Source organism: Notothenia coriiceps, unplaced genomic scaffold, assembly GCF_000735185.1.
Source record: "Notothenia coriiceps isolate Sejong01 unplaced genomic scaffold, NC01 NC01_scaffold00034501, whole genome shotgun sequence".
In the NCBI taxonomy this organism is placed as follows: Eukaryota; Metazoa; Chordata; class Actinopteri; order Perciformes; family Nototheniidae; genus Notothenia; species Notothenia coriiceps.
The window spans coordinates 1-16,167 of NW_011367202.1; the positions used below are offsets into that span (position 1 = coordinate 1).

The 16,167-nt window shown below is 42.0% G+C and overlaps 1 protein-coding gene across 1 annotated transcript in view; it reads right to left on the reverse strand.

Moving 5' to 3' along the window:
* Positions 1 to 65: 65 nt before the first annotated feature.
* Positions 66 to 16,167, reverse strand: part of LOC104962257 (triple functional domain protein-like) — a gene marked incomplete at its 3' end in the record, with an annotated part of 62,543 nt that continues 46,441 nt past the window's right edge. The window contains exons 9-24 of the mRNA XM_010790679.1: positions 14,513 to 14,635; positions 13,565 to 13,756; positions 12,185 to 12,316; positions 11,282 to 11,512; positions 10,528 to 10,650; positions 9,632 to 9,823; positions 8,640 to 8,809; positions 5,663 to 5,837; positions 5,179 to 5,374; positions 2,991 to 3,157; positions 2,292 to 2,411; positions 1,977 to 2,168; positions 1,750 to 1,899; positions 1,550 to 1,664; positions 1,241 to 1,356; positions 66 to 188 (exon numbers count right to left, since the gene is read on the reverse strand). Coding sequence (XP_010788981.1) covers positions 66 to 188; positions 1,241 to 1,356; positions 1,550 to 1,664; positions 1,750 to 1,899; positions 1,977 to 2,168; positions 2,292 to 2,411; positions 2,991 to 3,157; positions 5,179 to 5,374; positions 5,663 to 5,837; positions 8,640 to 8,809; positions 9,632 to 9,823; positions 10,528 to 10,650; positions 11,282 to 11,512; positions 12,185 to 12,316; positions 13,565 to 13,756; positions 14,513 to 14,635 — 2,517 coding nt within the window. The remainder of the gene's footprint in view (positions 189 to 1,240; positions 1,357 to 1,549; positions 1,665 to 1,749; positions 1,900 to 1,976; positions 2,169 to 2,291; positions 2,412 to 2,990; positions 3,158 to 5,178; positions 5,375 to 5,662; positions 5,838 to 8,639; positions 8,810 to 9,631; positions 9,824 to 10,527; positions 10,651 to 11,281; positions 11,513 to 12,184; positions 12,317 to 13,564; positions 13,757 to 14,512; positions 14,636 to 16,167) is intronic.

Genomic DNA, 16,167 nt, shown 5'->3' on the forward strand with positions numbered 1-16,167 from the left:
GTGTGTGTGTGTGTGTGTGTGTGTGTGTGTGTGTGTGTGTGTGTGTGTGTGAGAGAGAGGCCAACCTTGGCTGTGATGTGGAAGTCCTCGTGCTCCTTCAGCAGCTCCTGTGTGTGGTGGATGCTCGAGCCGGTGGAGGTGTGTGTGGAGAGGTAAAACTCCCCGGTGTCATGAATCCACTCGAGAGCCTGAAGACACGAAAACACACACACACTGTCAGATCACAAGGGAAAGCAGTGCATGTGCACGGGCATGAAGGTATATAACTTCAGATCAGTGATGTACATTTCCACTGTACCCTACTAAATGGTGAGGGACTGAATTTCATTGTATTTCCTTTCCTGCTTGACCTTCATCCACTAAATGTATCTGCCAGATTTATTCACTTTGGAGCTCCAGTCAGATTTATTATAACATTATTTCAAAAGAATGTATCATGTGTTATTATTATAGGTTCAAATAAAATAGCATTGATCCCTTGGTGAATTTAACTAGGCACTTCCACCAGCTGCAGCATGAACCCGTTAATGCCTCGATAACTATAATCGAATAATATACTTTATACATTATTCTGCATAACAAATACTAATATCTTACTTTTTACATGTGTTTTATCATTATTAAATGCCAGTCAACTATGGATATATTCTTCTATGTACAGTAACAATATCTATTAGATCTACTAGAAGTGGAACTGAATCAAACCATAACATTTAAAATAAGCTATAAAACAAAGTGTATACATCCTTAATTTTACTTCTAATGTGAATCCAAAACAAAACTAAGTTTAATCAGGCAACTAGAGTAAAAACCAATAAACTGACCATAACCAATTCTTCAAACTAGTACTACTAATAGTATTGATGATGCGTTTGTGGCAATAAATACGTAAGACTTTTTTTTTTAAGTCCACTTAGATAAGTGGCTTTTTTAAAGTGTTGGCAGGGTAGGGACGTAATTGGAAATAAACTGAGTGTGAATATGTAAATATATGCAATAAACAGTCAATTTAATTTAAAAAAAGACAGTAGAAGCAAAGCTGAAGGATGGGTGGAGGTGTTGGAGAGGACCTCCAACTCTGTTTTTATCCAGAGGATGTTCCAGTCCCTCTTCACCCTCTTCATCCACCCCCTTTTTTTTCAAAACAAGTAAAGGTCGGAGTACTTCTTCCACCTCTGCTTCAGCGACACAAGTGTCAGTAAAATAAATGTAGGTGTGTGTGTTTTGGTGTTTGCTGTACCTGTTTGGCGCTGCGTTCAAACACCACGTACTGCTGACACTGGTCCAGCCGCCGCTTCCTCATCGTCCAGAAGTGGAGGACGCGGTTCTCTCTCTGCAGCAGCTCATTGAGGATGTCTGAAAAACAACAGAAAACAGAACAGATTCAGATCACAAGTTCCCAACTTTACAGGAAATTTGCACCAAGTATTGGCTATAAAGAAAGTATATTACATAACCATAATGTGTTGATTTAGTCAAATTTTACTCAGCACCTTGTAAAAACACCTTTATTCACAGCTCTTAATAAATCACTTTTTCCATCACTTACTTTTAACCTGCTGTTCTGGTGCTTTCACGTGGCTCATCATCCCCGGCATGTTGACGCTGTTCCTGTGCATGTACTTCAGGAAGACGTCTGCGTTTCTTCTGGCCAGAGTGCATGCCTGGTAGGAATATTAACACACACTGAGATCAGAGGTGGAACTTGACAGTATTCTAAGGAGCCATATTGATCATGTTGAACGTTACCTTGAGGAAAGCCTCCTTCTGCTCCAGGTGTTTGCTGATCATGGGGCTGACGTGGTCCGTCTCACAGTTGGGTCCCAGTTTGTCGGCTCCCCCGCACCAGTCCTCCTCTCTCTTGTACTCCTGCTCCAGGCTCTCCAACACACTGCACACCTGGGTGGACACACACTCACTTAGTCTGGAGTTATGGGGGAGAAGAAGAAGTCACATTGAGTTCTGGAGACTCCTACCTGTTCAGAGGTCTTGTAGAAGGCCACTGAGGCGTTGACCAGCTTGAGTCTGTCCTCCATCTTCAGCATGAGCTGCTGCCAGTGGGAGGCCACGCTCTCCGCACAGTCCCTGATCAGGTCCATGTCGTAGTGGTTGGCCTGGAGCAGAGCCTCGGCCTTCTGCTGGACCTGCAGCGCACTCTGGTGGGTTTTCTGCACACAGGGAAGAAGTGGAGAGAGGATGGGGTTAGAATGACAGAACATATTGAGCAATAAGGTATGTCAAATCGACAGGTTAGGGTTAGAAACTGATGGGGTGAATAAACACTGTCTCACCTCAATGGCGTGTTGAAACTGTTCGTGTTCCCTCTGCAGCTGCTCGGCCTCCTGCAGCGAGCTGGCTGTTATGAGACCGGCGTTCAGCATCGACTCGCCGTTTCGAATCCAACCCAGAACCTACAAAAAAAAAGAAAGACGGAAGCTGTGTTAAAATCTGACCAATTCCAATGTTATTACTACTTCAATAAAGATTCCAGACACAGTGGAAACCTCTCAGTACTGTGTCCGTCCGTGTTAAGCTGAACAATTTAAAATAAATAAACTACTGTGCAATGTATAATTCAAATACACTAATACATTACAGAACCTACTGTTTATAAAATATAGATTACTGTATCACCAATTATAATAAATAATAGCCTTATTATAATGTACTGTTAACAAATACAGTGTCAGAAGTGTAAATAGGTAACAGTGCTTTTTAAAAGTGTTTACAGACCTATGTCTATGCCTAGTTTTAAATATAAAATCGTAACCCTGTGTGTTGTTATGTATAAAAAGACCGGAAGTGAACACTGTCAGCAGACTACTCCAATAATATAAACTATGTATTTAAACAGTATTTGTGCAGGAATCATTCGGTCCAGAACTCTTTGATCACTTCTATGTGTTTCTGCTATAAATTGGTACATGTGTGTATATACATTTCAGCCTGCAGATGGCGCCCTGCCTCAGGTGTAGCTCTGTGTTTCTCACCTGCTTGACCTCGGCCTGCAGGTGCCTCAGCTGAACGCACTGCTCCAGGTGTCGTCGGTGCTGCTCGGCAGCCAGGTCCAGTTCTTGCTGCTTCTCGTGGAGAAACTCCAGCAGGTCCTGAACCCGCGTCGCCATGTCAACGTCCCGGTCGCACAGCAGCTCCACGCCTGCAAGGGAAACACACAGCGAGGTTAGACAGAAGATAAGGTGAAGATGGAAATTGCACAAAAAAGACCACAATATATCAAAATAGAGTTATAAAATAGTTATAAATACAACATGTTTACGTATACATTTATATATTCAGTTTAATATTTAATATTCCATCTCCTACATACTTATGTATATATAATAACTTGCTTTATATATTTTTTATTGTTAATTTGTAAATTCAACATGTATATTTTCTACTTTATTTCTAGTCTTTTAATTTGTATTATATGTCTTTATGCTGCTGCAACAAAAAATATTTCCAAAATTGGGCTCAATAAAGTAATATCTATCTTATCTTATAAATAAGAGAGCAAAATGGAACAGCAACTAAAGTAAGAAACCTTCAGTGAACAGTTATAGTGCACACTACTATGAAAATAAAAATGCTACTTTATGTTCAAATAAGTAATAATCCACATTGTTATCAGTGTTTTCTCTTCACACGTCAAATACCCAAATCTCTAATTAGTAATCACATTTGCATTAGTCCTACCAAACAAACCCCCTTTATAATAACCGCTCTTTGAATAATGTTATCAGCACGTTTCCATACACGTGACATGATGTAACCGTGCTTTGTGTGGTTTTACAGAGCACCTATTAGCATGTGAGATCACAGGTGAGTTATTATAGTTGGTGAGTGGGAGCCTCATCACAAACACCGACCGAAGCTGACCCGCGACACCTACACTGTATCAATATTATACTAATGTAGCCAACACAGAGATACGTGCAGCAGCAGGGAGCAGGAGCTGTATCCTGATGAAACCCTCAGCCTGGCGTCTGATGAGGCGACAAACATCTCTTCACCTCTACGGCACAGCGTTTGAGATTGACTAGCTTATAAAAGCAGTATCACAGGAAAAGAGAAACAAAACTACTTTAGGAATTCACAAGACATTTATACTAGAAAGAAACCTGGGGAAGGAGAGTAGAGCATGAATGAGCCTAAAACCCTGAAGTGAGTCAGCATGTTAGCACCATCGGTTCTCTCGTTTTGAGGTCACCCTTTATTTGGCCGGATTGAAATAAGATCTGTGTTTAACACAAGCTTAAAAGGTGGGGTAGTTGATTTTGGAGAAACCAGCTCGAGTGCGCTAGAATTTGAAAATACAGAGCCCCTCCTCCAACACACACAAACGCACACATGACCAATGAGGGTACGAGATAAGTTTGTGCACAGATGGAAGGCTGACAGGCAGGTAGGCCATCCAGTTATTTTAGCCGGGCCGGCTCAGATGTTTGATCGTGCTTTTTACAGCGCTACGGCTTCTACAGATGACATTTTTTTATGGATTTTTTGTCAAAGCACTTAAGATATTCATTGCTATCGGGATGTTACAGAGCATTCCCTGGAAGATAACAAAAAGTGTATTCGAGCCGGTTTCTCAATTTACCTACCCCACCTTTAAGAGATTCTAAGACGTTTCCGTTCTATGAAATAAAATACATCAGTAAATACCCCACTGGTGAATGTCCAAAAGTGCGTAAAACTAACGGCTGTTTAACGTGCCTAATTGAGATTAATGAACGTCATCAAGGCAAGACGGATTAGCTAACTTTAGCATGCGGTGGATGAGGTGTCCTGTTGACCATAAGCAGTTCCCTATCCCCCTGTGTGCCTTTGGCAGTCTCGCAATTGCATTAACTCTTTTAAAATCATAAAAGCAGTGTTAATATATAGAGGTTATTCTGCTGTAAGTATCAAATACGTGCGTTTTCCACAAATCCATTTTCAGCAGTATTCCAAAATCCAATGGTAAATCCCATTGCTTTATGACAAGGGACATCTTGCAATGCTTACTTCTGGGTTGGCCTACAAACTACGTCATCACTGCACCACCAAAACAAATTCCAACTGAAGGTAAGCTACCAAAAGAGGACATACCAATGGACACAAGGAAAGTGATTGTGAGCCGACCGCTTTGTTTTTGGTTCCTTATAACAGCAGCGAGAGTGTTGGCGTTGCACTCACCAGAGGCCTGCACCTCGTTGACGTACTGCAGCAGCTCCTGGCCCTGGTGGATGACATCGAAGGTGAGGTTGTTCATGGTCAGGGCTTTGTCAGCGTGGTGCTGCAGCCTCTGCTCGGCCAGCGTCAGATCCTCCGTGTCGAATTCTGTCATCTGACCCGTCAGCTCCTCGTTCCACGACTCCAGGTCAGAGATGATCTGAGGGAGGACAAGCGATTCCATTTGAACGAGGCTACACACACATGTATCCACAATGCTGAAAGGACAATGGATCTGAAGTAGAAACACTTCTTTCGTTTTTTTACATATTTTAACGCATACATTTTCTAAACTGTATTACAACTTTTAGCTTTTCCTAGGTAGATTGTCTCAGAGGGAGATTGTAGCACTAAGTTTGCTTCAGGACTAGTCAGATCTTTACTATGTCTAAGATTGACCACAAGTCACTCAGACACACACGGCCTCTCTCCACGCAGGCAGACTCACGTCGATGGCGTCCCTCTCGAAGATGCGTAGCTGCAGGAAGAGCTCCAGTTTGATCTTCCTCTCCTGGAAGAGCTCCTCCATCTGGGCCTGGGCCTCGTCCAGCTGCTGCAACACGCTCTCGATGTGGTTGATGGAGCTGTTGTGGGGCGTCTTGTTGCTGGAGATGGCCGAGTCCCTGCAACAGAAACGCACAAACAGCCGTCAAGACACAGCGGGGCAGGATGCCAGGAGATCTTCAAAACTGCTGCCTCAGTGGCCGACGCAGCGGTTAAACAGCAACGCAGTACTTTCAAGAAAGGAAGTTCATGTTAATTTAAATTGTGGAAGTCGGCATGAAGAAAATAGGGACAACTTCATCTTTAAAATGTGATTGTTCAATGCTGGATTTTGTAGAGTAGGCTTTTTATGTTGTGATTGCTTTTATAACATATTTTAATGTGTGTACTACAGCTTATCAGCAGATAGTCTTTATACAACTCTCAATAACATCCCACACATTATTTAACAATCTGCTGTCTTATGTGTTTTAATTTTGTTTTTGTTTTGTCAGTCCAAATCCCAAAGATAGTCAGATCTATATGAAATAACAACAAAGATAAATGAAGGCAATATTTCCATATTTGTAAGGGTGTAGCAGTACTTTCTGAAATTCATTGTATGCAAAAATACTTAGAAAAAAAATATTATTTACAAATCGCAAGTATTATTCTTGGGTCAAGATTACCCCTCTTCTAAGCACATATTACTTTTGTGATATTGATTTATTTTTTCAACAACATGTTTTAAGTATCGTTCCATATGTTGCTTTTGTTCATTGTTATATTTATAAAACTGTTGCACCACAATGAATTCCTACTGAAAACATTTCCTCTGACAATCTGACTACAGCATACTAAGAGAGTCTGAAGTCAGATTTCTAATAAGAGGAGAAACGCTGGTGCACACAACGTGGACGGCAGATTGAGTGTGAGAGTGAAACAGATCATACTCTCTGATTCATCAATCTGACAGATGCAAACATGCATGATGCACGAACACCAGTGAGTTTACAGAGAGCACAATATGAGTAAGCAATAGCCGTCACATTGATCCTGATTGGCTTCAGGTTGATTATTCTGCGTGACAGATGCACGCCCACACTCTATGCGTTTTTATATGCTTCTGGACTGCGCAAGGTTTATATTTATTTTTGTTTACAGCCTAGTTTCATGCCAGAAGCAGACTCTAGTGGGCAGGTCAATGAGTTTAAAATGACGTGACACCAGTTGGACAACGGGAGGTCTCCAAGGTGGTACCAAAAAGCTTTTTCTGATGGTATTTCTACGTGTGTTTATTTATAATGCAGGTCGAAGTGTTTAAAGGTCCCATGCCGTGGCCATTTCTACTGATCATAATTCCATTGTTGAGGTATACTAGAATACATTTATATTGTGCAATGTTCCAAACTCACATTGGTTTCTCATACAGCATCTCTGTATAGTATGTGTATTCACTCTCAGTCCTAAACGGCTCGTTGGAGCTCCGCCCCCCCCTCCCTGTGAGCCCACTGTGCTCTGATTGGTCAGCTCGCCCACTCTGTTCTGATGAGACCACCACCGCTACAGCTGAACATCAGTGATTATGTGTTACAATGGCGTTTGTTAGCCTGGCTGGGAGGTTGTGTGTGTGCTCAGGCTGAGTTCCGCGGTGTCTCGCCGACCCCACACCAGTGAGCCAGCTCACACTGTCCCACTCCTCGCAGCAGCGAGCCTCGCAACGTCCCGCCGAGTGTGTGTGTGGAAGTCCGCGGATTGGTCCAAACGTAACGGCTCCGCAGATTGGTCCATTTCCATTCAGAGCCGTCACTAAACCCGAAATACGTCACTATACCCAAGAAGTAAACTCCCCAACGAGGCGTTCTGGGGCAGCATAGACAGGTCTCTTCTGTGTTAAGAGTTTTACTCGCTACAGGGTGTACTTTGAGGGTTTGTGACTCTGCAGACCGTTTACATGCAGAAAAACTCTTCATAACACACAAGGGGACGGGTAATAACTGGAAAAGCATGACATGGGACCTTTAATTCGGTAAAGTCAAAAGATCTATGGAATCTACATAAATATAACCTTCAAGACTCAACCGTGACTACATGGCATTCATTAAAGGTATCTGGGCGCTTTATACGAGAGTCATAGCTTTAAATTAAAATGGTATTTTTGATAATCTGTGATGTAGAGATCCTCACCTCCCGGTGGAGACTGGCACACTACTATTAGACGTGTGCTTATAAAAGCAGAATTATGTAAGAATTCACACCGGAGCCAACACGCCAGGGAGAGAGGGACGGAGAGAAAGAGATACAAAAAAAAGGGGGTGGATGAAGAGGGAGGAAGAGGGTGAAGAGGGACTGGAACATCCTCTGGATAAAAACAGAGTTGGAGGTCCTCTCCAACACCTCCACCCATCCTTCAGCTTTGCTTCTACTGTCTTTTTTAAATTAAATTGACTGTTTATTGCATATATTTACATATTCAAACTCATTTCCAATTACATCCCTACCCTGCCAACACTTTATTGAGACAAAGCCAATTATCTAAGTTGACCTAAAAATAAATGTTTCTTACGTATTTATTGCCACAAACGCATCATCACTACTATTAGTAGTACTAGTTTAAAGAATTGGTTATGGTCAGTTTATTGGTTTTTACTCTAGTTGCCTGATTAAACTTAGTTTTGTTTTGGATTCACATTAGAAGTAAAATTAAGGATGTATACACTTAGTTTTTTAGCTTATTTTAAATGTTATGGTTTGATTCAGTTCCACTTCTAGTAGACCTATATAGTGAAATAATAACCTAAAGAGCTTCATTAAACAAAAGTATGTAGACATGGCAGTGAATAATCTCTCCTTCACAACACGTCATTTGCTTCCACCGATCATCTACCATTTTTTTTTGTTTAGCACTGGTTTCATTTTCAGTCCGGTGTCTTGATCAGTACCTGAGCTGCTGGATGAGGTCCTCCCCCTCCTTGATGACGTTGACGGTGACCTGCAGCGTGGTCTGCTGCTGCTGGCCGAAGCGTTTGATCAGATCTTGGACCGCCTCCACCGACTCGGCGTAAACGTCGTCCAGCAGCTCCTTCTGCAGCTCCTCCAGCCACGTCCACAGCTGCAGGAGGACATTCATTAGTACACTGAAAACTATCAACAATACATAACATAGAACAATGTCCGATTGGAAGTTGCGTTGAAGCTCACACTCAACATTTTTGTCACAGGACACACTCACTGTGATCACACGCTTACATGCCAACAATCAGTGACACACATTTGCCGTCACTTTACCAATGATGAAAGCTGTTAAATTACACTCACGGAGGACAGTTCAGATTCTGTAATTGTACGTTCAATTCTAACCTCACCTAATCTGACCCTTACATTAACGCTATCACTACCTGTGTACGGTATAGTGGCCGTTTACTCAATACAAAAAATGTGTCTCACAAATAGCCTTGTAAAACGCAAGTATAAGCAACATTACAATAGGATATATCTACAGTTCGTAGGCCACATAGTCTACAAGGATTTCTTTGTTATGACTTGTGTTGCAAAAAATCCCAAACCTTTTGTAGAGACCTAGTGTAGTTATGGAAAGCAGATAAAACTTAAACGAGGGTTTACTGAAAGCAAATAACTGAGTCACGGCAGATGATTTCCATCCAAATGACATCCAACCTACATCTTTGATTACTGAACCCTATGTAATCCGTCATAAACATTTACGTCCCCCCAAAAAAGTGCTTGATTGGCCCTTAAACCAGGTTTCAAGTGAGGACTTAAAAATGCCCATCTCTGTGTGACTAACTGCATAAAAGCGAAACAACACACACATCAGAATTTAATTAAATTCCTCTTGAGAGCGCTGTGAAAGCTCTCATCCACACAAACAGGCAGCCCACCATCCACTCCAGCGTTACGTCACCCTGCCCACCTCTTTGACGTGTGTGTGGAAGGCGACAGACATGTCCAGCAGGACTTTGCGCTGCTCCACGCGGCGAACAAAGTCTTGGATTCGGTCTTCGAGCTGGTGGGCGGCCTGGTAGATCTCCTCCGGGTCGCACTCTCCCGTCTGGGCCAGCTGCTCAGCCGCCTCCAGCAGCTTGTCTGCATTCGTGTACGTATTCTGGTCGGGGATGGAGAGAGAGATTAGCACAGGAAGACCATAACAATGCAATTAAAATATATTCAGGTTTCATCAGGAGATAGAGAAAGAGTCGAGGCAGAGAGGAATTTCAATCAGGAGACAGGAGGCGTGTGCACTGATAGACGGTGATAGGACACGGAGAAATTGAGAACTAAAGTAGGGGAAGGTGGAGAAACGAATGGCAACGTAGAAAATAAAATCACCACAACTTTGTCAGATTTGAGCAGTAGTTAACGATCCTTTGCTTAATTAATAGCAACAATACTGAAGTATAAAAAGAATCCATAAGAAGAAATAAAATGTCAATTAGTTAAAAGTAAAGTTAAGTCTCAAAAATAAGTTTGAATTTTCCAAGAAGTATCCATGAAATGAAAACAAAAAGAAAGTGCCTCAGATGTGTATTTCAAGTATGTAGTAAATGTACTTTGTTCAAGTAAATTCAACCACCTTTTTAGCTTTAGTACTCATTGAAAAAAAAATTATACTTTTTATAGTCTTGCTTTGAAATTAAATTCCCTAAAACATTTTATGTTTCTTTAAATAATGGTGATTGACAGTGAAAATAATAAAAAAGCACCGTACTATGACTGTGGGCTATTTCCACATAAACAAATGTCATTATCTACACAGTATTTGATATATTGGCTTGAACCAGGTGGGCAGTGAGAGTGAGAGAAAGCTACCTGTGCCACTTCCTCAAAGTCTTCGTGGCGTTTCTGCAGAGCTCGGGCTCGGTGGAGAGACTTCCCCACGCCCGTGTGTTTGCTGAGGAACGCCTCGCCGTGGTTTTCGATCCAGTCCAGCACCTGTGCAGAGGAACCCATGAGAAACAACACACAGATTAGGAAATAGGCGACCACAAGGGGGTGCTCTGAGGTCATAGATAAACAACAAGTATTGACGATAATCGAAATAGTGTGTAAGAGAAGAGGAATGACAGAAATAATAATGAGTATTGTACGAGGCGTTGCACTGAGCCGTTTATTTTTCACACTCCTCTCCCTGCACTCTGTCCTTCGCAGCATTATTGCACAAAAAAGCATCTGCACGGACATATGACCCAATTCAGTTTCCATGGAAACAGTTGCCATGTCAACACCCTCAGGAATGCCCACGATTTTTTTGTTGTGTATCTGTACAATCAAATCTGATTATTGATTATAGCATGAAGTTTTCTTAAGCCTTTATTTACATTCAAGGCATTTATCCAATGTTTCCTTCTAATAAATAAATTAACTCAAGGACATTTTGATAGAAAGCATGGCCTTGCATATTAAAACAGAAGACCCTACTATTTTCAAATTACTATCCAACCCTCTCATGTTGTACAGAAACAAATTGTAATTATGCTTTGTCCTGAATTACAATGTGTGCTTACGAATAAACAAAAACATGCATACAGTGTGTGTGCGTGCGTGCGTGCAGGAGTGTGTGTACCTGTTGGACGTCCTGTTGAAAGACGCAGAGCTGCAGACGTTGGTGAAGCCTCACTTTGCGGTGTTGCCAGATGTTCTCCAGCTGCCTCTGGTGATGCAGCACTTCGTGGATGATGTCCAGGACGTGGTGCACGGCCTTGGAGTAGTTGGCCGATGCTGTGAGCGTATCAGCGCTGCCCGGGGTCAGAGGTCGCTGCAGCTTGTCCAACAGGGCTTTGCCATCTTGGCTCACCTAAAGAACAGTAAGACCTCAAGTGTCATTTATTTTTACTCACAAGACAAACGCTTAGAACGAAAAGAAACTGGCAATAATGTGTTTTGTTTTCGCCTAGAAATATCTACACATGTATAGCAACAGCCAGCAAACTGTGTGTATAATTACCTGTGAAAGCTCACGCTTTGGACGTTTTAATAGAAACGTAAAAAGGGAAATGATAAATGAAAAAGCCACAAATGAGGAATTGGTGAGAAACACAATAAGTAATTTTTCTCACTGTAAAGATGAACTCCTTCAATATTGTCAGCGTAAAAGTAATCATCAATTTCAAATGAAATGTTCAGTATAGAGTTGTACTGTGTAGACTTAAGCTGAAAAAAGCTTTAATTTTGACTTTATCCTACAATATCGTACCAAATCTAATTCTACCCCAAACAATAAGAGCTGTATTTTCCCATTTTGTGAGAGTAGACTTCATTTTAAAGTTGAACTCCCATTAGGAGGGACAAGTTCGAAAAGCTACTGTATGTGAATATTTTTTAAAACAACCAAACCTATCTGTGGGTGACTCGTATAAGTGTATTAAACAACCTAAACAACAAGACTTTTGATGATGTGATGTAAATGCTATTTCCTTCTCCTTATTTGAATGCACGTTAGTATATGTATGTAAAGTGTGTTTTTTACCTCAGAGTAGGCAGCGGTGATGTGTTCGTACAGGCCTTGGTGGTGGTGGATAGCGTCTTCAAGGTCTTGCAGCTCAGAGGGAAGATCCACCTCGCCACACGCCTTACACCACGAGTCCACGTTACTCATGTACTGCAGGGGGAGAACCGCACGCTTCATTTACACACACTCAGAGGTAAAGCGCTTCACATGAGACGCGGTGCTGTATACATCCAGCTGCTCTTCCCAGGAGTCACATGGAAGTCAGACATGCAGGAGTGTATAAGACATAGCCTGAGGAGCATTTTTGATACTATTACTCAGCTTTAAAGATGCACAAATGTCCATATGTATGAGCTCTCTTAAAGCTCTTTCAGGAGAATTATACATGGCTGACTGTGCTGTTCATAGCCTGGGGAAACTTCCTAGAACTTGTAGCACACCCCCGTGGGAGTGAAGGAAAGCAAAGCAATAAGGAACGCTACACTCAAAAAGATGATACAAGTTGAAGCAAAGTCATTATTCCCTTTTAAAGCAGTGATACTTGGAATAAAAAACACGAGAACAACAACGATATAAAATGAACTCCTTAGTTTTGTGTGTAGGGGGAACGTTTGGGGGAAAAAAAAGCTGTTTCTATTTCAGCTCACAAACATAAAAGGCTGGTCTGATGACGGCAATATTCCAGGGTCGGAAAAGTCGTACCACCCATGTTCCCTATTTGGGATTCTGCTTGTGTTTCCCTTTTCCGGCCATGAATTGTTCCATAGCGGCTCGGCGAATGAGCACAGACAGAAATAACAGCTTGATAACAAATGCCGTACTTATATGCTGCAACCCTGTATGTAAATATATGATAATGCGTGCATATGTGAGGCTTTATAGATTTAATGAGGCCGGGGGGGGGGTTTACAACAAAAAAGTGTTTGCATACGTGTCCGTGTGCATCCGTTAAGATAGTGAAGGTCAACACCTCGGCTCGTTCCAGAGGGACATTAATGTGAGTTTTATTGAATTCTATTCCCACTGTTCCTGACTTTAATGACGTGTTGCATTTGGGGACATATGCTTATCTGCTTAGGTTATGCTGAGAATTATTCAAAGATACAATGTGATAATGAATGAGCCTCAGTGATGTTACGTTGTGTCACGTGACTTGAATTTTGGAACACGCTTTGCTTGCGGCGAAAAGAATCCCACCAGACTCCTTGGCCCCTCCAACAGAGGGATGTCCTTGTCCTTTTTCCTTTTCGTCATTTCAAGCGATAAAATCTCGATCAGTCATTTCAAGCGATAAAAACTCTCAATCTTCTCTCGAATTATTTATTTATTTTGGACGGCAAGACGCCCCCCCTGGCAGAAACGCTGGTTGCAGCTGTATATCTGTGTTTTTGAACTCACCTGGTCACACTTCTGGTGGAAGCTGGCGGACATCTCCAGCAGCGTGCTGCGTTCGTCCAGAGCCGCCGCGAAGGCCTTCCACTCCTGTTCCAGCTGACTTGAGATCTGCTTGATCTGCTGCGAGGCGTAGTGACCCGACTCCAGCAGCCGGTTGCCCACCGACATGATGCGGTTTATGTTCACGTACACGTTCTGCACAGAGAGGCGGAGAGACGGGTTCATCAAATGGGGCGAGGGTAGGGCTAGAAATGGTATCGCAATATTTGATGAATCAAAATATGTGATAATTATTATTCTATATCATTCTGAATTAAATATTGTGCAGAGAACTTCAGGCCTAAAACACTGTATTCCACAGACTAGATACAAAAACCTATTTCAATGATAATTGAACAATTAAAAAATGATAATTCCCTCTATTAACGCAAGTTATATCGCAGTTGCAATGTCAGTCATATTAATCGCAATTAGTTCGTTTTTTCAAATGAAGCAGCCCTAGTTGATGGATATTAAGCATCAGATAAGAAAAGAGAGATTTTAAATTAATGTAATTAAAAATAAAAGAACAGTAGAGATGAGAAGATAGGTTTGAGGAAATAGTTAATTGCGCGCTGTAAGTAAACGAAAGGCATAAGATTTTAAATTCACGCCCTAGTTTCTCATCTTAAAGCAGAAACTCTAGCAGCTACATCGATTTCTGCTATCAATGGTTTAGCAATGGTTATGTAATACAGACTGTGGATACAGAATATTATTACTGGCTGCTAATGCAAAGAAAACGTGTGTATGCACAGAAGCATAGGCTGCTCCCAACAAACACTCAAACACAGTACTAGAGGTTGGCGCTAAGTGCACAACTGTATGATTACAGAGTGCAGGGCAAGGGCCTCGATACTCCAAGTGGGCGGATCAGCATCACCTCCTGCTGGGAGTCTGTGTACATCTTACCATGCAGTTCATAGCGAAGTGGTTGTGCTGGGTTTGCAGCTCTATAGCGTGGGGGTGGTTGTTGCCAATCTCTGTGTAGCCTGCCAGGAACAAACCCTTGTTGTGCATGATCCAGTCAAACATCTAAAGCACGGGGAATGACAGAAATAAAAAAAACATGTTAGCCAAATGAAAACACAAGTTACGGGATCACCATTAACCTGCATGGATCATTGCAAACAGCAGGTGAAGATAAACAGTCGCCACTTAGATGTGTGTGTGTGTGTGTGTGTGTGTGTGTGTGTGTGTGTGTGTGTGTGTGTGTGTGTGTGTGTGTGTGTGTGTGTGTGTGTGTGTCATCTTTCCAGGCCAGATACAGAGAAATGGACTGCCGCTATTAAGAGTATCCTCTCAGGCTCTCCTCGAGAACAAACTCGTGGCCTATGGTGTCCTAGCAACAAGCTCCTACGACTGCAGCGTATCCAAGACTGCAGCTCCTTCTCTCTCTGTTGCTGCAACCTGCTTTCTTATTCTACTCCCTCGAACATGGATCTCTGAATTCCTCTCCCCCTGTCTCTTTCTATTCTGCGCTGCAGCTGTCATCACCTGAGCGTCTGGGAGGCAGCCAGAGAAGGTGGCTTTGAAGCTGAAGGAGCTCTCCTCCATCTTCCTGTCTGTCACAGTGGGATGTGGTGCCAGGGTGCAGCTGTTCAGATTTTACCTCCCGTTTTATTCCAGCAATAAAGTTCAAGCCACTTTTAAAGCTCGCAATATATCATGTTTTGCCCACTGGGGGTTTGTAAATAGAAAGCAATATAGTTTGTCATGTCATTCAGTTTCTCGCGGTTAGGATTACAACGTTATTCATCGTTCAGGAGGAATTTCAAGGAGCTGAACTATCTGCTGGCGTCTACTCCTCTCCTAAACAAATTGACCCAGTGATTCAAAGTACTGAAAACCTTGAATGAAGCAGTTTGGTTTTTAAAAAAATGGATCTTCTCACAATGCTATTTGGGGTTTGCTCCGCTTGTTTTTCTGATAACTTCAAATCCAGGCGTTAAGGAGGGTATTACTTCGAGCCGAAATACCTGCAGAGGACTACTCCTTCTCAATCAAACCATTCAATGTGACTAAAACCTTTAAAAACACTGAGTAAAGCAGTTATACATTAAGACATCTATGTTTATTTAAGGATGTTTTGTTTAGCGTAACCTTACTCTGGTTAAAATATATGGTTAAAAACACTTAAGATTCAAGTCTGTTATATGACCGTGGCTTAAAACTGGATAAAAGTGTAACAACTTCTGTACAGCAACCGTAACGCGTGTTCAAAGAGCATCACCTTTACAAACGACAAAATGAAACAGAACAATAACCTGAAATTGTTGGAACATTTGGAATGATGTAGGAACCCAACTTAACAAAAGATATACTATAACTAGTATTTCTTTTCATTATTATTGAATGGAGAAAGCTACATAATGATATCTTAAAGGCCAAAATAAAGGCGTTGTGCTGTGTCCATATCCAGCATAAATCAATGCACTCTCTCTGGGCGTAATGAAGTTTTTGTTTTTATTGGCAGTTGTCCGCCTCACAGTGATCCCCAGCTGAGGCTATATGGATTATCACTACACCACTGCACATGCTGTATGACACCTCTCCCCCCTCTACTC